The sequence below is a fragment of the Oreochromis niloticus genome, linkage group LG3 (genome assembly GCF_001858045.2).
Source record: "Oreochromis niloticus isolate F11D_XX linkage group LG3, O_niloticus_UMD_NMBU, whole genome shotgun sequence".
Taxonomy (NCBI): Eukaryota; Metazoa; Chordata; class Actinopteri; order Cichliformes; family Cichlidae; genus Oreochromis; species Oreochromis niloticus.
Window position 1 is genome coordinate 29,469,763 of NC_031967.2, and position 19,295 is coordinate 29,489,057.

General features: G+C 42.9%; 1 protein-coding gene across 2 annotated transcripts; it reads right to left on the minus strand.

Moving 5' to 3' along the window:
* Positions 1-3,598: 3,598 nt before the first annotated feature.
* tox4b (TOX high mobility group box family member 4 b) lies at positions 3,599-19,080 on the minus strand. 2 transcript variants are annotated; one of them, XM_005463907.4, is made up of 9 exons: positions 18,951-19,080; positions 14,382-14,450; positions 9,699-9,986; positions 9,354-9,614; positions 8,935-9,252; positions 8,772-8,852; positions 5,776-6,441; positions 5,522-5,676; positions 3,599-4,041 (listed from the first exon to the last, which is right to left on the minus strand). In XM_005463907.4, the coding sequence occupies exons 1-9, from the start codon at positions 18,954-18,956 to the stop codon at positions 3,984-3,986; spliced, it is 1,902 nt and encodes a 633-aa protein (XP_005463964.1). In that variant the 5' UTR covers positions 18,957-19,080; the 3' UTR covers positions 3,599-3,983. The 2 variants fall into 2 exon arrangements, with proteins under 2 accessions (XP_005463964.1, XP_003458812.1); XM_003458764.5 differs by lacking the exon at positions 18,951-19,080 and adding an exon at positions 16,254-16,952.
* Between the last annotated feature and the right edge of the window lie 215 nt (positions 19,081-19,295).

The following is a 19,295-nucleotide window of genomic DNA, read 5'->3' on the forward strand; positions in this document are numbered from 1 at the left end:
TAAAATAGTGTGCAAATACTGATTACAGTGCAAATGTTTGCAATATAAAAAATAAATGAAAAATGTAAAAAAAATATGTTTAGTGAACTTCAAAATACTGCACAATATTTGATCCACGCCTGACTCTGCGAACCCATAATGTTTCCACCACTGAAGTCGTTTTACCTCTCTTTTCAACCAACGGCATTCTTTCTTCAGCAGCCATTATCCTCTCCTCTCCAAATAACTTCTGCTTAGCTTTCCGAGCTTCCCTCGGGTCCTCTTAATTGTTGTGACGCGTGTTCGAAACGCAGAGAGGTGCGCTCGATTTGCCACACGGAGCAGCGCGAGAGTAAAGCACGAGGGAGGTGCTAATAATCGGCTCAGTCATTTTTAATGATCGTTGAAAACCCAGATCATAATCTAGATTAAAATTCGATTAATTGAGCAGCCCTAGACTGTTCCCACCACAAACATGTCACCTTATACTGTGTTTTCTGCATCTGTTCCATTTTTGCACTGATCATCATCTGCGTACATGTATATATCAATCTGCTTAGCACTTTTAATTTTTATATTTATGCTTATTTATGTGTGTGTCTTGCAGTATGTTTTGCACTGAGTATCACAGCAATTTGCTAATGTTATGAACCTGCTCAACATTTGGCAGTAAAACCCTTTCTGATTCTGATCTGATTCTGAGTCTGACTCTGACAACATCAGTGACATCACAAAAGCTGTCAGATGAGTTCATAATTAATCATCTTATATTTTAGATTATTTGTGGAATTTCTTGCCTTCTTAATAGGGTTAGCACCTCAGATTAGAGCCCCGATAAATGCCACACAGAGATCCAGTAGCAGACATCTCTCTTCATCAACTGTTCAGAGGACACAGCAGAAATCAGGCCTCAAATGCTGAGAAACCACAACTAAGGAAAAGCAACAAGCAGAAGAGATTTGTTTGGACCAAGAAATACAAGGAAAGACATTAGACCAGTGGAAACCTGTGCTTTGGTCTGATGAGTACAAATTTAAGATCTTTGCTTCCACCTGCTGTGGCTTTGTGCAGCGCAGAAAAGATGAGCGCATGGTCTCTGCATGGATCGTTCCAACTATGAAGTATTGAGGAGAAGGTGTGATGGTGTGGGTTTGCTTTGCTGGTGACTGTTGAGGGCTTATTCAAAACTGAAGGCACACTGAACCAGCATGGCTACCACAGCATCCTGTAAAGACGTGCCATCCCATCCGGTTTGTGTTTAATTAGGCGATCATTTATTTTTCAACAGGTCAGTGAGCCCAAACACACCTCCAGGCTGTGACAAAGGGGAGTGATGGAGTGCTGCAGCAGATGACCGCAGAGTGAAGGCAAAAGGGCCAACAAGTGCTCAGCATCTCTGGGAACACCTTGAAGACTCTTGGAAAACCAGGTGACTACCTCATGAAGCTCATTGAGAGAATACCAGGAGTGTGCAAAGAAATAATCAAAGGGTGGATAGTTTGAAGAATCTAAAATATAAAACGTTTTGAGTAATTTCACTTTTTTGTTTTTACATAACTCCATATGTGTTCATTCATAGTTTCGATGCCTTCAGTTAGAATCTACAATGTAGAAAGTAATAGTAATAGTAATAATAATAAAAAAAATTAAATGAGGTGTGTCCAAACTTTTGACTGGTAGTGTATATATATCGTACATATCAATCTCATCGGGGGCAAGATCTGGTAAGCAGCTCCATCCTTGTGAATTTCCCATAGTTCCCACATCTTAAGACTGCTTCCAAATATCTGTGAATGTTGTGTCAAAAACTGAAGGGGAAGACTACTTACTATTATTAAGTAAAACTTTCTGTCGCGGTCCTGGGTCTTCAGCCCAGTTTTGGAGTTTGTTTTCTGATTTATTCTTCTGGATTTAACCCTCTGATTCTCCTCAAATGTTGCTAACACATTTGACGGAAAATGGTTTGTGTCAAGCACTTTGCACTATTGAATACATAAAAGGCACCTTGATAATGAAACTCTAGCACCACCATCAGGTCAAACTTTCAATTTAGAATAAATCTATCTTAGAAAGTTTGCATTCAAATCTTTTCAAAGTGGTCCCTTTTACCATCACCAAGTGCTTGCTCAAAGGGGGTTATATGATTTTTGGGGTTTTTAAATTATTACTGTAGGGTCTTCACCTTACAGTAATAAAGTCATAAAGCAGCTTGAGGTGATTGTTACTGTGATGTAGTTCTATATTATACATTCTGTTTGTTTACATTCTACAGTGTCCCAACTTTTGTAATTAGTACCATAGTTATTGCACTTCTTGAGTTATAATAATACAAAAACAACTAAAGCTTTAAAATAAGTGTCAGTGAGTTGAAAAAACAATATTTATACCCAAAATATAATAAAGCAGAATCTAACATAACATGGAAACACCTACAAATCCCCCTTTATTGCGTAAACGCAATAAAATAAAGGAAAAATAGTTATTTTCACAAATGTCAAACAGTTTTTAATTAAAATTCCTCCTTTTTTCGTATTAAAAAGCTGTAAAAATGAGTCCAAGGCCATGATGCCGTAGCATCTAGCTTTGTTATTTTTTGTGTCATACAGTCTGTGTATTTATTTACTTATATTTCCTGAACGGCGCACACACACTTTTTCTTTAAATTAATATAAAAACAACAAAGTCAGACATTCGGCAGCAAATCTAACCTTGTTACATGAGTAGAAAAATCATAAACAGAAAATAAAAGTGTGTATTCTTGTTACTACAGCCATAAAACGTGAGGCCAAACTGTCACCAGGTGTGTACTGAAACATAAAATATTTTTATTTCATGATTAAAAACATCTCCAGTACGTCTGCGCTGCAGGATCTCATCAAACTGGGAAGCGTTGTTTGTTTTTTGGAAGCAGCCATCATTCTTCAGTTTCACCTGAAACAATGTCCCGGTTAAAAGATAAAGCTTTAACACTAGTTTCCCTTTACAGTAAGTAGTGTTTGTCAGAGCTGGTGTGTTGTATTTTACTCCGATACACATCTCTCTTATTTTTGTTTATCTTTCCTCCAACAGAAATTTTTCCTCATTAAGAAAAACCCAGCACACATTTAAAAAGCTCTCAGGATACAGGGCCTTCCAGCAGGAAGAGAGAACGACAGACAGAGATACTTTTCCTGAATCTTAGCACCTTATTTAAGTTGGAAGTAACCTTGTTTGTTTCTTTTCCCCTCAGGCGGCTTGTAAAAGGTGACAAACAGCATTTAGCAGACAGCAGATCACCGGGTCTCTGAATGGCTTCAGACCTTTCAACCTCTTCGCGACTCCAAAGTAGCTTTAAGACCATTTGTGCTTTTGCCCGCATGTCGCCCCCGCACCCAACCCCCTTTCTCTTTTAAAAAACCCCCCCCAAAAAAACACCCCAAAAAACAGCCCCACTTTACTCAAGAACAGACGACTCAAACAAAACAATTTGTTCACATTGATTGGTCCTCACCATGATGAGTAAAGGGAATAGCAAACACACGTAAAGATTAATTTTTCTGAAATGAATAAACTGAATACGTCTGTGATGATTTTTTTTTTCTTCCCTATCTTTTCAAAACAAAAACACCGTGAGCCCGTATAAAACATTACTTTTTATCAAGTCTGTGTTTTAAATTCACAATCAATGATCAAGAGCAGGAAATGTCTGGAGCAGCAGAGCCGAGCCTCTGTGGTTTCTTCGCCGTCCACGTGATCGCGGTATTCGCAGATGACTCAAGAGTTTGTTTTATTCAGCTGGAGAAGCTTCTTGTGCCACAGGGAGGTACAACACAGGGACTTCTTTTTTTTTTCCCCTTTCTTTCTTTTGTGTGTCCACAAGATGACGGAGCACGATAAAACAAACCATTATGTGCCAATACCTGAGTCAATTATTCAGTCTTTTCTCTGTTCGTTTGCATTTCATGTGGTATTCTCATCCTTTTCTGTCTTCGAGCATCACTCCTCCCCTCAGGTGTGTCCTGGTCCTATGTTACCGTGGTGGAGTTCTGTCCTCGGATAGCGCACCAGGCCATGAAAACGTCTCTGTGGAGAAAAAAACAAACAAACAAAAAAACAAAACAACAAAAACAAAAAAAAAGAGGATGATGAGAACATTAGGTTCAAGCAGGTCTGAGTAAGATGCACTTGTAATCCAGTTTTAGGGGTTTAAAGACATGGAGATCCATACTGTTCACATTCCAATAATTTGTTTGGAAGCTTGTCTCTATACTTTTCTGCCAAAACTACACAACGCAAACCAAAAGTGAAAGTTTATTTAAAGAGCTTGTTGTGAGAACACACACAGAAAAAATAAAAATAAAAAAATAAAAAAATAAAAAAATAAATGGTTGGTATACCTGTGATCACATCTAGAAAATTTTACATTGTATCATTATCTCTTCTAAAAAAAAAAAAAACAACAACAACAACAACAACGACTATAAGAGGCTTTTGGAAAAACAAGCAATTAGTTCTTCAACTATTGAGAGGACATAAAGGGCCCCCCATTGCCCCCCTGTAGATCCACCCCTGCCTCTGATACCAGCCTTCATCAGGTATTTAAAGAAACACAATCGAAAGAACCGGGCAATTGTTTTAGTCTTTAAAAAGAAAGAAATTTAAAAAACTAATTTTGTCAAACTAACTTTAATCAAAGAGCACCATGAAGTTCTTTGATTTTAAAACTAAATAAGTTCTCAGAGCTGAAAACTGAACATTTTTGTACCTGAAATATTTGAGGGTGGGGCATCTTTATGTTAAACAGTGCCATGGTGGTCTTTCAAACAGGAATCTCGGTCAAATGTTTAAATTTCTGCGTTTTGGTGAATTTTTATGTGCGAGTTGAGCGGACGAATAAGATTTTATTTTCATGATTTTTTAAACCGATTTTGACATTTGGTGATCCGATACAGTCCAAGTGTTTCTCTCGTCTCTTATTTAGCTTCGTTGAATTTTCATGTAATCAGCCTGTGGCGGGGTGTGGTCTGCAGCACGGCTGCGGAGGAGGTGGATGCATCTGAGAGGCACCTACAATCGCGCCTCGCCGACTTAAAAGTCAATGAGCTAGGGTCCTGTGAATCCTGTGGTGGTTGTTGTGTATGCGTAGGTGCAGCTAAAAAGCTGCGACTGAGTGCTGTAGAAACGACAACTGAATAAAAGTGTGCTGAAAAGCGTTGAAACGTGGTCGGGTCTGTGGTGGGTTTGTTACACAGCCATTATAAATGTCAAATATATTATACTGATATATTGCTAATGTTAGTCATCACTTACACACCAGTAAGGCTCTAATCTAGAGGAAGTAAAACTGAAGGTTTCAGTAGGTGAACCTGTGGATTATTAATCGTCTTTTCCGACCGATCTCAGAGTCACTATGCTTTGACTCTGTGTTTCTTTGTTAAACAGCATCTTTAACACCACCAAGTACTTCACAAACCTCTGGAAGTGAAGTAGTGCACGCTGTGGAAACACATTTAAAGTACTGACGCACACTCCAGGAGTCGAGTTTAGGTCTGTCTGTACGCACCTGCAATGTGTGGCGACACACTCGTTGCTACAGTACTCCTTGTCCCAGTCTTTGCTCTCCACGGCGGGGTTCGTGCAGCCGGCGCGCACGCAAATGTTCGGGCTGGCGGCGGGAGTCACACTCGGGCCAGGAGCGACATTAACCTCCACCTCCATCTGAAAGAGCAGGCAAAAAGAGAAATACAGAAATTTATGTGAATGTGTTCATCCAAGCATTTAACAGTAAATCGACATGTTCGAAGTTCAGCGGCTCACCCCTTCCTCGCCTTCAACCACTTCCTCTCCTCCCGTCACCTCACCCGTGTGTCCAACCTCCACCGCCAGAGCAGAGGTGGCGGCAGACACTGTCGTGGAGGTTTCCCCCGATGACGTTACAATGATCGAGGCGCTTGAATCTGACTGGCGTGCTGACGGCACTACCTTAAGCGGCGGCGGAGCAGTGGTGGCTGCCGCCGCCCCTCCTCCTCCACCCCGCGGTTTGGCCTGGAGAGGCGGGGGCGCCTGGGCGTGCACCATCTGCTGCAGCCGGGGTGGAGGAGGGGTGCTCTGCATCTGCTGCAGCGGCGGCGGCTGGCGGGGCGAGGAGGCGGTCGTCACCGTAGCTGACATGCCGCCGGAAGGCAGCGGCGTCTGCTTGATGATGATTTTGGCGACGGGGGCAGTGTTGAGGGCAGTGCTCGCGGGTGGAGGCTGCGGTTTGATGGCCCCGGTGCGGGACCGGGTGGTGACCTGAGGCAGGTCCAGGATGATGTTGGAGGTACAGATGTTGGTGATGGTGTTCTCCTCTGGGTTGTAGTGCTGCGACCTGGTTGGCCGGGTGGGCGGGGTGGGGGCGGGGATGGGCGTAGGCGTGGCTGTGACCACAGGAGCCGGGGCTGGAGGTGGGGGTGATGGTGTGGTTTCCATGACTTCAATAGGTGCCTGAAGAGAAGAAGAAGAAGGAAGGGAAACATTTGGGTGGATATTTGTGTTTCTCCGGTGTGTCGGCACCAGGACAGCAGAATATATCCTAAACTTTACAATGCAGAACATCAGAACTACCAGATTTACAGCTGGAGTTCCAAAGCATCACGATAGAAACGGTTTCTCAATGACATGAGACATCTTTAAACTGTAAGAAAACCTTTCTCATGGTAGTCAAAGCTCTTTGATAAATCATCAGTAAAAAAACCAGAAAACAAAAAAAAAACCCAAAAACCCCAAAACATCCAGTGTATACTCAATACTCAAGGTTTACATGATTTAAATCGATAGAACTTCAACTTCAGCTCTCGTGGTGAGAGCAGCTCCCTCTCAATCAATCAGTCTTTATTTATAAAGCACTTTTCATACAGCAATGTAGCACAAAGTGCTTTACATGGTTAAAAGCAGCCCACCCCGCCCCGCCCTCCAACTCACTCCCCACACTCTCATTTACAAAGTAAAATTGGGCTGGGCACACATGAGCCAGGTGAGGAAACACTATCACAGGGAGCCGTCTGCACCGGGAGCCGGTCACAGACCGCTGCCTCCAGGCTGGGCACACAGCAGGAGGGAGGCAAAGAAGCCCCCCAGCCAGGCTGAGAAGACCCACAGAGCCCCAGCAGCCACGGTCGATCACAGCCCCAGTGCAGAGAGCCCCCTCCGAGGAAACACTGGAGATATGACCTAATAAGAATATATAAAGGATAAAAAGATACAGTATAAATATAAATAGAGTAAGAAGATAAAAAATGAATAAGAATACAATCAATAAATATTAGGTAAAACTAAATTAATAATATAAATAGAATAACAGGATAGAATAAATAAGCATAAAATAAATAAACGTTAGGTAAAAGCTAAATTAAAAAGGTGGGTCTTGAGCCTGTTTTTAAAAACATGAACGTTCTCTGCGGCCCTGAGCTCCTCCGGCAGGCTGTTCCACAGTCGAGGACCATACCACTGAAAAGCTGCCTCTCCGTGAGTATGTGTCCTGACTTTAGGGACAATCAAAAGGCCAGTACCAGAGGACCTCAGGGTCCGCGAGGGTTCATATGGTAAAAGCAGATCTGAGAGATAAGAAGCCCCAAGACCATTAAGACATTTAAAAACCAATAAAAGAACTTTAAAATCGATCCTGAAACACACGGGGAGCCAATGCAGCGATTCTAAAACCGGTGTAATGTGGGCCCGCCCTCTGGTCTTCGTCAGCACACGAGCTGCAGAGTTTTGTAAAAGTTGTAAGGGTGAAATATTCTTTTTGGGGAGACCAGAGAGCAGGGCATTACAGTAATCAATGCGACTGGTAATAAAAGCATGCATCAACATCTCCATGTTGGCCCGAGAGAAAATAGGGCGGACTCTATATTTTTTAGATGATAAAATCCAATTTTGGTTACATGTTTAATATGTGGGATAAAACCAAGCTCAGAGTCAAGAATAACACCCAGGTTTTTCACTTGTAGCGAAGGACATAGTGAAAATGCCTGTAATTTAGACAAGAGTTTCTCTCTCTGAGCCTCAGGACCGATGATTAAAACTTCAGTTTTGTCCTGGTTAAGCTGTAAAAAGTTTTCTGCCATTAAAGATTTAATATCTAGAATACAGTTAAAAAGGGCATCCATTGGTCTGGTGTCATCAAATCATTTAATCACCGCAGTTACTCCCCACTGCCACCACACCTGAGCACAGAGCACATCTTCTTATATACAGAAACTCTTCATGGTTTAAGTTTATCATATTGCATCACGTGTCACCATTTCCTTTTAATAAAATCCAGATATGAGTTATTGAACCACAGGTCCTCATAACAACTGTATAATGAGTGAAAGATGTTACAACTCATCCACATGGATACAGCTGAAAGTTACAGTATCAATATGAACTGGTCTGGTGTTGGTGCCTTTCAGATTTTTCTCATCTAACAAATATTATAGGTTTATGTGCAGAACACCGAGAGGTCTGCTTCATTAGTCTGCTTCTTATCAATTACTTATCAACTAATTATGAATGCAGCTGGCTTCTGCACTCATCTAGTCCAGTCTCTGAAAACTTTAACGTGGCACCACAGATGAATAAAGTCACGGGGGTCTAATACTGAGTAAGCAATAGTAAATTCATCCTGTCATTGTCAAACCGTGTCTTTACTGATATACACTGAGGTGTAGAAAACCGTCGTCAAATGTCGTCTTTATGAGGGAATGAGTTAAAGAGTTAAACCCTGTGTGATCAGGACGTCATGCTAGCATACTTTTGCTTTGTCTGCTTCAAACTATCAAGGTTTGACTCACCTGAGAAATCAGACTGGCTCTGTACTCTGCCAGCGCTTTCAAGTAATCCTTCTTTGCTGCTTCGTTTTTCCTCTTGTAAACCTAAAAATTATAAATATTAGATGAATACATAAGCACATTTACAATCTTAAAAATCTTGAAGGAACCAAAGAAACCCTCTTACTTGTTTCTGCTCCTCCCCCAGACTGTCCCACATGGACGCCACGATCTTGGAGACCTCTCCGAAAGTCGCGTTGGGGTTTTGTCCCTTAATAGCTGCCTGTGTGTCCCTGAAGAACAGAGCGTAGGCCGACACAGGTTTCTGAGGCTCGTTGGGATCCTTCTTTTTCTTCCCCTTCTTCCCCCCTCCTGCTCCTTTCCTTCCCGTAGCAGAGGAGACACTAGAGGTCGGCGCAGACAGCGGGGATTGAGACGGGGAGGGATCGAGGGAGATGACTCCAGGGGAGACGGCCAGAGAGACCGGAGATTCGACTAGGACGCTCTGATGGAGGATGAGGAGACAAAAGGGGCACGTTGGGGTAAATGAATGAGATGCATTTTCAAACAGATGAGTGCCAGACGCTGGTTATATTTAAGACTCACCCTTCTGAAGTCGTCCATGTCATCATCCTGGAGCGAGCTGGTGGGCGAGGCTGTGGCCGACAGCGGGTTTTCGGGCGACTGCGGCCGCTGAAGTATGTTCCCGCCGCCCAAACCGAGCCCCAGTTGAGCGCTGAGCTCTGATTGGTCTATAGTGGTGAGCTGATTGGACCCCAGTAAACCCTGGCCCATGTCACCTAGAGGGACGTCGATGGTTACCGGGGACGAGCTGCTGAACTGAGAGCCAATGGGATGACCGAGATCCTGGGATAGGGAGGAGGAGTAAGGAGCGTTACTTAAAGAGGAGATTAAAGGTGGGTAAACGTTAAAATGTCACGTATTCCTTACCATTCCCAGCGACGACCCTAACAAAGTATTCCCTCCTGGCTGGGTCATGACTCCAAGAGTCAGGTGCTCCAGCCCCTGAGAGGCAGCACTAACAAAAGTGGACGCGAACGAGGGGTCGTCACCTTCAACGACGGCGTTCCCGGGTACCACCACGCTGTCCGAGGGTCCAGTTTCCGACAGCTCCCCGAAATGGGACACGACATCTGACACGGAGAGGGCAGAGTCCGGGTCCAGAGAGATGGGAGGGATCTCGAATTCCTCATCGCCAAGGCTGGGAGTGTGGAACGTCTGGTGAGCATGGGGGAGACAGAAGAGGAGAGGAAGAAGAAGTAGTTAGGATCTAACGTCACTGGACTCCGGCACTTAGTGAATAAATTCTCATACGTTGTGAGAACATCAAACTGAAGAAAAGGTGTTTGGTTTTTTTAGTACAATGTTAGCTTAAAACCCGCAGCTGTTGTTTAGCTGGATCGCTGTGAGCTGACAATAAATAACTATTTTTAAAAATCTGGAATATATAAGCAAGTTTATGCATGTTTTCATGTGTTAAAGCCTCAACTTCAATTCAGGGGACGAGGCTGGATGTGAGAAGGAAGAGGATGACGAAGATGTACTAATGTTAAATGGTCATATAGAAAATATACTGAAGGAGCCATTTGTGAGCCTTAAATTACAACACATTTTTGTGTTGGCATTTGCTGCTTTAAACCTCGTTAACAGTCACTGCACTGGCTGTCGCACACACGACAGCGGTGACACCACCACAGCCCTGTAACCATCTCACATTCTCCAGACTGTCATCAATTCAAGCTGCTGTAACCGGCTCTAATGTGGGAACCTCTGAGCTCTGATGACACCAAACTCATGCGCTCTGATGCTAACGCTATAAAATTAAAATACATAATAAGTAAATAAAATAGTGGCGAATAAGCCGAAATCCCAGCACATCCCAGCAGCTGTCACATCTCTTCAGGGAAGCATAAACGAACCATTACTTTGTGATATTTTCCCGTCTACTAATTTTTAAGATTTAAATCTGACGTTTTCAGCGTTTCTGAAGATAAAATCTGGCCTCATGTATGCGTAGCAGCGAAGATTCCACTAAATCGACTCCAAACGTTTAACCCTTCTAAGCCTCCCCGAGCCCACACCCCTACCAAAGTTTTCTCTGACACTGATTTCCATTTACAAGTTCTGACGATGACAGATTGTTCAGGCCTGGGAACAGGAAGCTCTTTGACAAGAATTTGCTAATAGCTGGAGTGGAAAACCAACAGAGGCAGCTGATCTTTGTTCAGTTAACCCATCAGAGAGAGGAAAGCTCAGGTTTATCAGGTTTTTTCCATTTAATAAACAAAAAACTCACAACTTTAGCATAGAAACTGTTAAAGTAGATTTAAAACCAGGTGTGTGTTTACATGTTTTACCTGATGATGCCATAGTCAGCTAAGCAGCTGCTTGCACATTTACATAATGACTGTTCCTCAAAGTGCAGCCTGCTTCTGCTTTTAGGTTCCCGTCTATCCTGACGGCAGAGCAGCAGCGAAAAGACGTCCACATAAACTCTGACTGGCCTCAAACTAAATGTCCAAATTCATCATGTGTCTCCAGCTGCATCACTGAAAGCCCCCCATCGTTTGACTCACACGCTGGATGAGTCAGTTTTGCAGCTTTTTAAATCGTGTCTGATGACTCATTCTCGATAAAAAGCCTGTTTTCTACAGGACAGAATTATCAAAAAGGTGTCTGGATTCGAGGCGGTGGGGTGTGACATTTAAAGCCTTTTTATAAACAGTTTCCATCCCACAGGCTAAGGTGGACAGCAGGTTGGAATAACATGAACATTGTTTAAATGAGTCCAGCCTGTCTCCAGGAGAGTGGAACCAGAAAGAGTGGAGCGCCCACTCTGAGTCTGGGACGGGTTGTTGATCCAAGTGGAGAAAGTTCAAGTGTTTCAGGGTCTTCTTCATGAGCAGGAGGAGAATGGAGCCAGTCCATCTATGCTCCCACCCTCACCTGTGACCACGAGCTCTGGGACATGAATGCAGTTCCTGAGATGCAGGGGGGGAAACAACCTTCCTCCAAACGCACTGCGAGCTGCCCTGTAACACTCTGGAGAGATTACATGTCTCAGCTGGCCTGGTGTCTAAACACAGAGCCCCAGAGCTGGAGGAGATGGGCAGGAGAGGGAGGTCTGGGTTTCTGTGCAGCAGAAGATGGATGGTTTAAGTAAATGCTAGAAAACTGCAGCTACTTAACGTGGCAAGATTGTAAACTGCTGTTAAGTTAAGCTTCATTTGTGCTCTGTCGTAAAGGCTTGCGTTAAATTTACTTGCTTATGGTATCAATACCTCCTCACAGAGGGCATCACTGTCATTTTCAGCTTACTGTCACAAAGGTGCTGTATGAACCCCTGACATCATCCTAAAAACCAGAGAACAGAGAAGACTATGGAAAGGATGACTTTATTCCTGCTCTATACAAATATACCATCTGAAAAGAAACAACTCAAACATGAACACAAACAAGACAACACAGCCTGTTCCCCTACAGCACAGCAGATTTCAACATAAGCCATGTATTATTTAAAGCAACAGCACTATAACTCAGCTCAGTGTATTCATCAGCAGAAATATCTTATTTTAATAGTGTTTGACAGTTTCTTGTGTCATTTTTCTCAGTATTAACTTCAGTTCCTCCTCCTTTTTATTTGTTATTTTGGGTAGTATAAAACTTCCTCGGGCAGCCTGTCTGATGGAACAATGATGACTCACTCTGTAAAGTTAAATGTACATTTCTCTACACTCAATCTTTGTCCCAATAATATATCTGATGAATGGCAGTAAAAGGTAGAGTTAATTCTCATTATTTATGCACTGTTACAGTTTCTCTGATGCTGCCTGATTTTGCACCTGGTTTGGCTACTGAATGGCTCTTTGGCATCTTTGCATTATGGCACTCTCCTACAGGTTTCCATTGAAGGCTCTTCAGAGCTTTTTTAAGACCACTCCTGCAACGCACATGTCAATGCTCACCTTTTAGTACCGGCTCAACCTTTTGGGAAACCTAATAATAGTGAGGTTTTTTAAAAAGAAAAAAAAAAAGGCAGTTATCTTCAAAGACAAAAAAAAAAACAACAACTGGTGTGAAGTTGAGCCAAACCATCAAGTGGAAAGAGGACTTTAGCTCTGTGCTGGATCAAACCCTCCCTGTATGAGCTCGCCCGGCCCCAGCTTGCGCTACAAATAACTCTCATAGCTAAGTGCCTGTTTTCTCAAAGATAAACAGACTACAAATGTCTGAAAAACTCACAGGGTCACTTACAGTCGCTTATCAATGTTCTCCAGATGTTTTCTTAACCGTTAGAGTCTCTTTGAAACATCTGGATAAAAGATTTTACAGTGTGCCCTGTGGAAAAATGCTAACTGATGGCAAAGTGTGCTGTCTTTGAGAATGTTTGACGATTTTCTTGAATTATTGGATATTAAATCTCTTCAGCTCTCCACACATTTTTCAAATTTAAATATATACATATATAATTAGCAAAAATACCCAAAACATTTGATTAAACTGATGCAAAATCAGTGACAAGGGTTTCCAAAAGACCTTTTGCCATGTGGAACAGCAGCTCTGCTTCCCTACCGTGCAGTGGGCCTAGCTTCTGTTGATAAACAGTCTTACAAATGGTGGATGCTCACATTAAATGCAGCTACTAAATGACCTTTGAATATGTGCAAGTATCCAAAAAAGGACTAAATGTTTCTACTCCTGGATCTTTATGACATCAAAAAGAAGGGATGGCCCTAATATATAGTCATCTACTATGCTCAAGCCCCACCCACCTACCGTTCAAACCTCAAGTTTGCAGGAGGCAGCCAATCAGAAAGAAGCTAACTTAAAGGTTGGAGGAACTGAAACAGCTTGTTTCAAAGGGCAGTAGCAGATAAACAAGGATTATTTTGAACTGTTAATCATCAGCTACGCCAACAGAGTCCAAAAGTAAGACTTACTATCTTTTCTAGGTGACCTACCGCCAAAATAAAAAACAGGAAGGTAAACTGTGCAGCAGGTGGTGAGATAAGACAGAGCTTTTCAGTGACTTTTACAGTGGTGCAGGTGTTCTACAACCGTCACGGTTTTTCTTTTAGATGCCTTTACAATGTCATTAAAGCCTACCACTTAAAATATTATGCACTGGCAGTTTAACACCATATTTAAAAAAGTGGTTTCTACTAAAGAAAAATCATCACAACTGCAATCAGATACATTTTTAGACAGCATTTTTTATTTATTTTTTTTGGAGCAGGGTTTAATTTAACTCAGCTTAAACCCAGTTCTGTCAATAAAATGGCCAAAAATAACAGAACAGAGGCCAAATTTCACTTAACTCAAGCAACAAAGACCGTTTGCCTCAACTACATATGGACCAAATGTGCACATGTCCACAGGTGCCCTATCTGAGCCAGGAAAAAGCCTGTGTATCTATAAAATATATGAAGAAGTGACAGAAAATGTTATCTGTGCATTTGGTTTCTTTTTTTTCTTTTTTCTTTTTTTTCTTCTCCCCTTCTTCAGGACTCTTAGACACTTCTAACGTCTCCAACTCTGACAGGAGCTGTTGAGAGGTGGGACCTCTGCAGAAACAAACAGACCAATGCTCGTGTCTCAAGTATAAAGGCTTACCTCTGAAGAGGAGAGGAAGGGGTGGCCGGAACCAGGAATCGTCAGGTAGTTGTCGCTGCCTCCGGGGAACTGAAACACAGGGGAAGAGAGAGCAACAGTAAGGGAGGAGGGGCGGCACCATCATCACAGCAACTCAAAGAGCTACCTAAACTCATCATCCACAGGGGTACGCTATAAAACACACATTTACCAGCAAATCTAGCTTAAACTGAGAGTCACAGAGGAGGCTGCCTCTTTACACCTGGTTAGTAAAGAAGATATAGTCTGGATATATTGAAAAATTTGCAATTGACACTCTGAGATGTATTTGACTTTAGTGAGGGTAAATATGCTTGTGCAGGTAAAAAAACAGGACTGTCTGTGGGTGCCAGAGGCAAATCCAAAATGCAGTTTTTAAATGACTTTATTTATTAAGGGAAAGAGGTTATTCAAACTTATCTGCCCTGTGGGGAAGTAACTGCCCCCTAAACCTAATAACTGTTTGTGCCACTCCTAGCAGCAACAACTGCAATCAAGTGTTTGGGATAACTGGCAACAAGTCTTTCACGCCACTGTGGAGGAGTTTTGGCCCCCTCTTCTTAGCAGAATTGTTTTGATTCAGTTGCATTGGTGGGTTTTTGACCATGAACAGTCTGTCTAAGGTCAGGCCAAAATATCTAAATGTGGTTTAAGTACGGACTTTGAACAGCCCACTTCCAAACCTTCATTTTGGTTTTTGGGCTTGCTGGTGCGTTTCTGATCATTGTCCTGCTGCACAAACTGAGTGCTCTTGAGCTTCCGGACATGAACTGATGGTCGGACATTCTCCTTTATGGTAGTCGTCCAAGTCCTGAAGCAGCAAAGCAGCCGCAGACCATCACCACTATGTGTGATGTTCTTTTTATGAAATACTGTGTTAGCCAAACGTTACAAGTTCAGCTTTTATCTCGTCAGTCCACAGAATATTTGCATACACTCTTGGGGATCATCAAGATGTTATTTGGTAAATATGAGATGAGATTTTGTGTTCTTGTTGGTCAGCTGTGGTTTTCTCCTTGACCTCCCCTCCCATGGATGCATTTTCATCCAGTCTTCTCCTTACTGTTGAATCACGAACTCTGTAGTTCTTTAGCTGTTGTTCTGGGGTCTTTTGTGACCTCCTGGATGCGTTGTTGGTGTGCTCTTAGAGTAATTTTGGTAGGTCGGACTCTCTTGGACAGGTTCACCATTGATCCAAGGTTTCTTCGTTTGTGGATAATGGCTCTCACCATGGTTCAGACAGTCCCAAAGTTTTAGAAAAGGCGGGGTAACCATTTCCAGACAGATGGATGTCAATGACTTTGTTTCTCATTTGCTTCTTTAGATTGTGGCATGTGTTGCTTTCTGGGATCTTTTAGCCTGCTTCACTTTGTCAGACAGCTTCTACTGAAGTGGTGTCTTCATTCATCAGGCCTGGCAGTAATCAGGGCTGGGTGTGGTTACTGAAACTGAACTTGGCTTTCTAAAAAAAATGCGATTAATCACTGTTAAATCTTGATTTGACAAAGAAGGCAATTACTTTTGTACACAAGGTCAAAAGTAACTGACTGAAGCTGAAACAGGTAAGCACGAAAAACAAATATATCATCACTGGAGATCAGAGTGTTAAACAGAAGATATGGTTTCAAACAGCCTTATTTCAACACAGGAGAGGAGCATACGCTCTCACATGTTGGCTCCTAAAGTCCAACATGTGTCTTTATCGATTTGTTTTAAGGATAATTTTCAATCGCACATATAGGTTAAGGGTTTCTAACCTAAACTGAAACTATAACCCTCTCTAAAAACGCAAATACTCCATTACTGAAGGGTCCAGTACTCGAATAAGCATGCACGGAGCGGCTGTTCAGTCACCTTGTTGTCGGAGTCAAACCCATTGAAAGACTGCGGATCCAGGAACTCCGGATCCCCGTCGTGCTGCCCGGTACCGTCCGTTAAATCCGAGTAAAAATTCAGATCCATCCTTTCAGCTGGGCCTCATGTGTGAGCTGTGAGCCCCCCCCTTCTTCGCTGCGATACGACGTCAGGCTATTAACCGGATCTCCTTTCCCCTGATTTTTTCCCCCCCTTGTCAGCGTGCGATTAACGGATAAGCTGGTTACCGACCACCGCCGCCGTTAGCCCGGGTTCTCCTTTAAAAACCCGCCGACAGTGACAGCCGTGGCTGGCAGCCAGCTAAACTGAGCATGTGTGTGTGTGCGCGCGTGCCAAAAATAGCCCGGCCCGTGCGCTGGCCGGCTCTCTGACGAGGTAACGTGGCCGTTTAACCGTCTTTCTCGCTGACTTTGTCCTATCACGGTTTAGCGTTAGCTGGCTTTGACGCAAGCCTGCAGAGGCGCTCACATTTCAGCCCCCCCTCCGCCAGACAGCCCGGTGCCCGTTTGTCTGTCTGCCTGCCTGCCACTCCTCCGACGTCTCAGTCACCGTTTAAAAGGCAAACCGACCGCGGTCGTGTCAAGGTGTCTGACAGCGAAGGGAAACACACAGAGTCCCCGATTTTTTAAGCTTCGCTTTGGCCCGGGCCAGGATCCTCAATGGATCCCGAGAAACGGATCGTGGGTTGGATAAACAGGCAGCGGTCAAGCTACACTGGGGCAAAGCCGGATGTAGGGCGACGCGGATTTCAAAATAATCGTGGACAGATAAAATCATTACTGGAGCTTCATGTCCTCTTTTACAACATCCATGGATCGTCTCTGTGGTCTTCCTCTTTTTCCTCCTCCCTGGCAGCTCTATCTTCAACATCTTTTGTCCTATCAATCATCCTCAACATGTCATTTGATCTGTCTCCAAACTGGTCAACCTCTTCTTTTACAAATCACCCGTCACACTTGTCTCCACCCTGCTTGCACCCTCTTCTTTACCTCTCTTGTGCACTGTCTGTCTCTTTGTATGGTTGGCCCCAGGTAATAAAAACTCCTACACTACCTCTATACCTCTAGTCTTTGCAAATGACTTTTCCCACACACGTATTCTGCCTTGCACCTACGGATTTGCGTTCACCTTCTCGACAGATCATACCGCCGCCTGCTCCTCCACCTGCTCCCTACTCTCACCATAGATCACGTTGTCTGGAACAGACCACCACCTCCTGCCTGACCTCATCTGTCAGCCTGTCCATCACCCTTGCAAGCATCAAGAGACTTGCACCTTAATACTGTCTCACTGTCCTCAAACACGTTCTGCACCGCCCTCACATACTTTTCTACCACTCCTGACTTACTAATGCAGTACAGGCACTGGAATTCGACTGGCTTGTTCCAGGTTTTTGATTTACCTCCCCTTGTAAATCTAAAACCCTATACATAAAAACATTTCTGTGCCAAACAGTAACTACATCTTATTTTGAAAAGAAATGAAGCATGGTTGAAAACTTTTACACAGTACTACAGTACTACTAACTATACAGTGCTCCGTGCATCATGTTTACCTTCATTTTAAAGTATGCTTTTTTTTTTCTGCTTATGGTATCTAAGACAAGGATGTCAAACTAATTTTACATCATGGGCCACATAAAGCCAATTCTGATCTTAAGTGGGCCAGAACAGCAAGATGTTTAACTACACATTTAATCCCTGGCATATCTAAACATGAGAAAAACAAGTGCAATTGCAAGAATATGTTACAGTTTTTGTATGTGACAAATGTGTAAAATAACAGAAAAACTTCTGGTAGCTTATTGCCCAAACTGTCTTGTATTTTTAATAACGTTCTTTTTTCCTAAAACAGAATATTTCTACAGTAGAAATTGAAAAAAAAACTTTTATGTCATTTAATTGTTTATCTCTTGGGTAATTATTAGGTGTAGCATGAATACCAATAGGAAAAGCTATAAAATTTGTGAGAATATCACTGAAAGTTTCAAATCTATCCACTCCGTCAAATTCTCCAAAGCCTTCCAGTGGCCTGGACTGGAGTCTTTGTCGGGCTGATTATGGTTCCCGGCCCTTATGTTTAATACACCTGATATAACATGTTTAGATTCTAGAGAATTAATATTATGGTGCAGTAATGTCTCCTTTTATTTTGAAAGGTTTAAAGGGAAGCTGGCTGCTACTGCTGTTCAGCATCAATTAACCCGGTTAGCGCTCATATTTTATCTAAATTAAGTCCTTTAACAGTCAAAGTTTCCTGTCTGACATGGACTAACACCCCATATTAGGCTGGTTTTTACTGGATGGGGATGTTAGACTGTTTGTTGGCGTTTAACAGCCACCTTCAGCTGATTCAACTGCTCTGTCCTGTGGCTCCTTCCTGGATACACGAGCGGCATATTTTTTTGTTGTTTAAACCGATTAAAGTTCACCAACAGTGAGACTGCCTCAGGTCCGCCTGCTCGGACACACCCACGGACAGACAGCTGGGTTAAAACGAGGCTGAACATGTTAGCAGAAGTTAACGTGAAGCCCGTGAACAGAGGAACAATGATCAGTGAGGTCAGCGCGTACAGCAGGCCGCCAATGAGGTCTGACAGCCAGATTGCGCGTGCTATATTTTGTCATCTTGTGTGCGTGCGCAGCAGTTTATTGTGTTAACACCAGCTACTCTTACCTCCATGCTCACCCCGAAACCTGATTAACTGTGTTTGTTTGTTTGTTTTTAATCCCACTTTTGCCAGGGAACTTCACCCAGAAGTGATTTCCTCAAATATCACAACATGGCACCGGCTTCCGGATTGTACGTGCAGAATCACGTGACCTCGGCAAGCACAAGTTGGAAGCTTGGCTTTCAAAGTAAGACGTAGAAATTTATAACATTGATAACAGAAAAGCAATTAAAAGGAAGTCCTAAAAAGGGAGTTATGTTTTTTATTCTTTTGTTTAAAAAAACGAAATTGGGTCACGGAAAAGTAGTTCATAAGGCAAAAACAGTGTTTGTATCATTTTGATGTGCTTG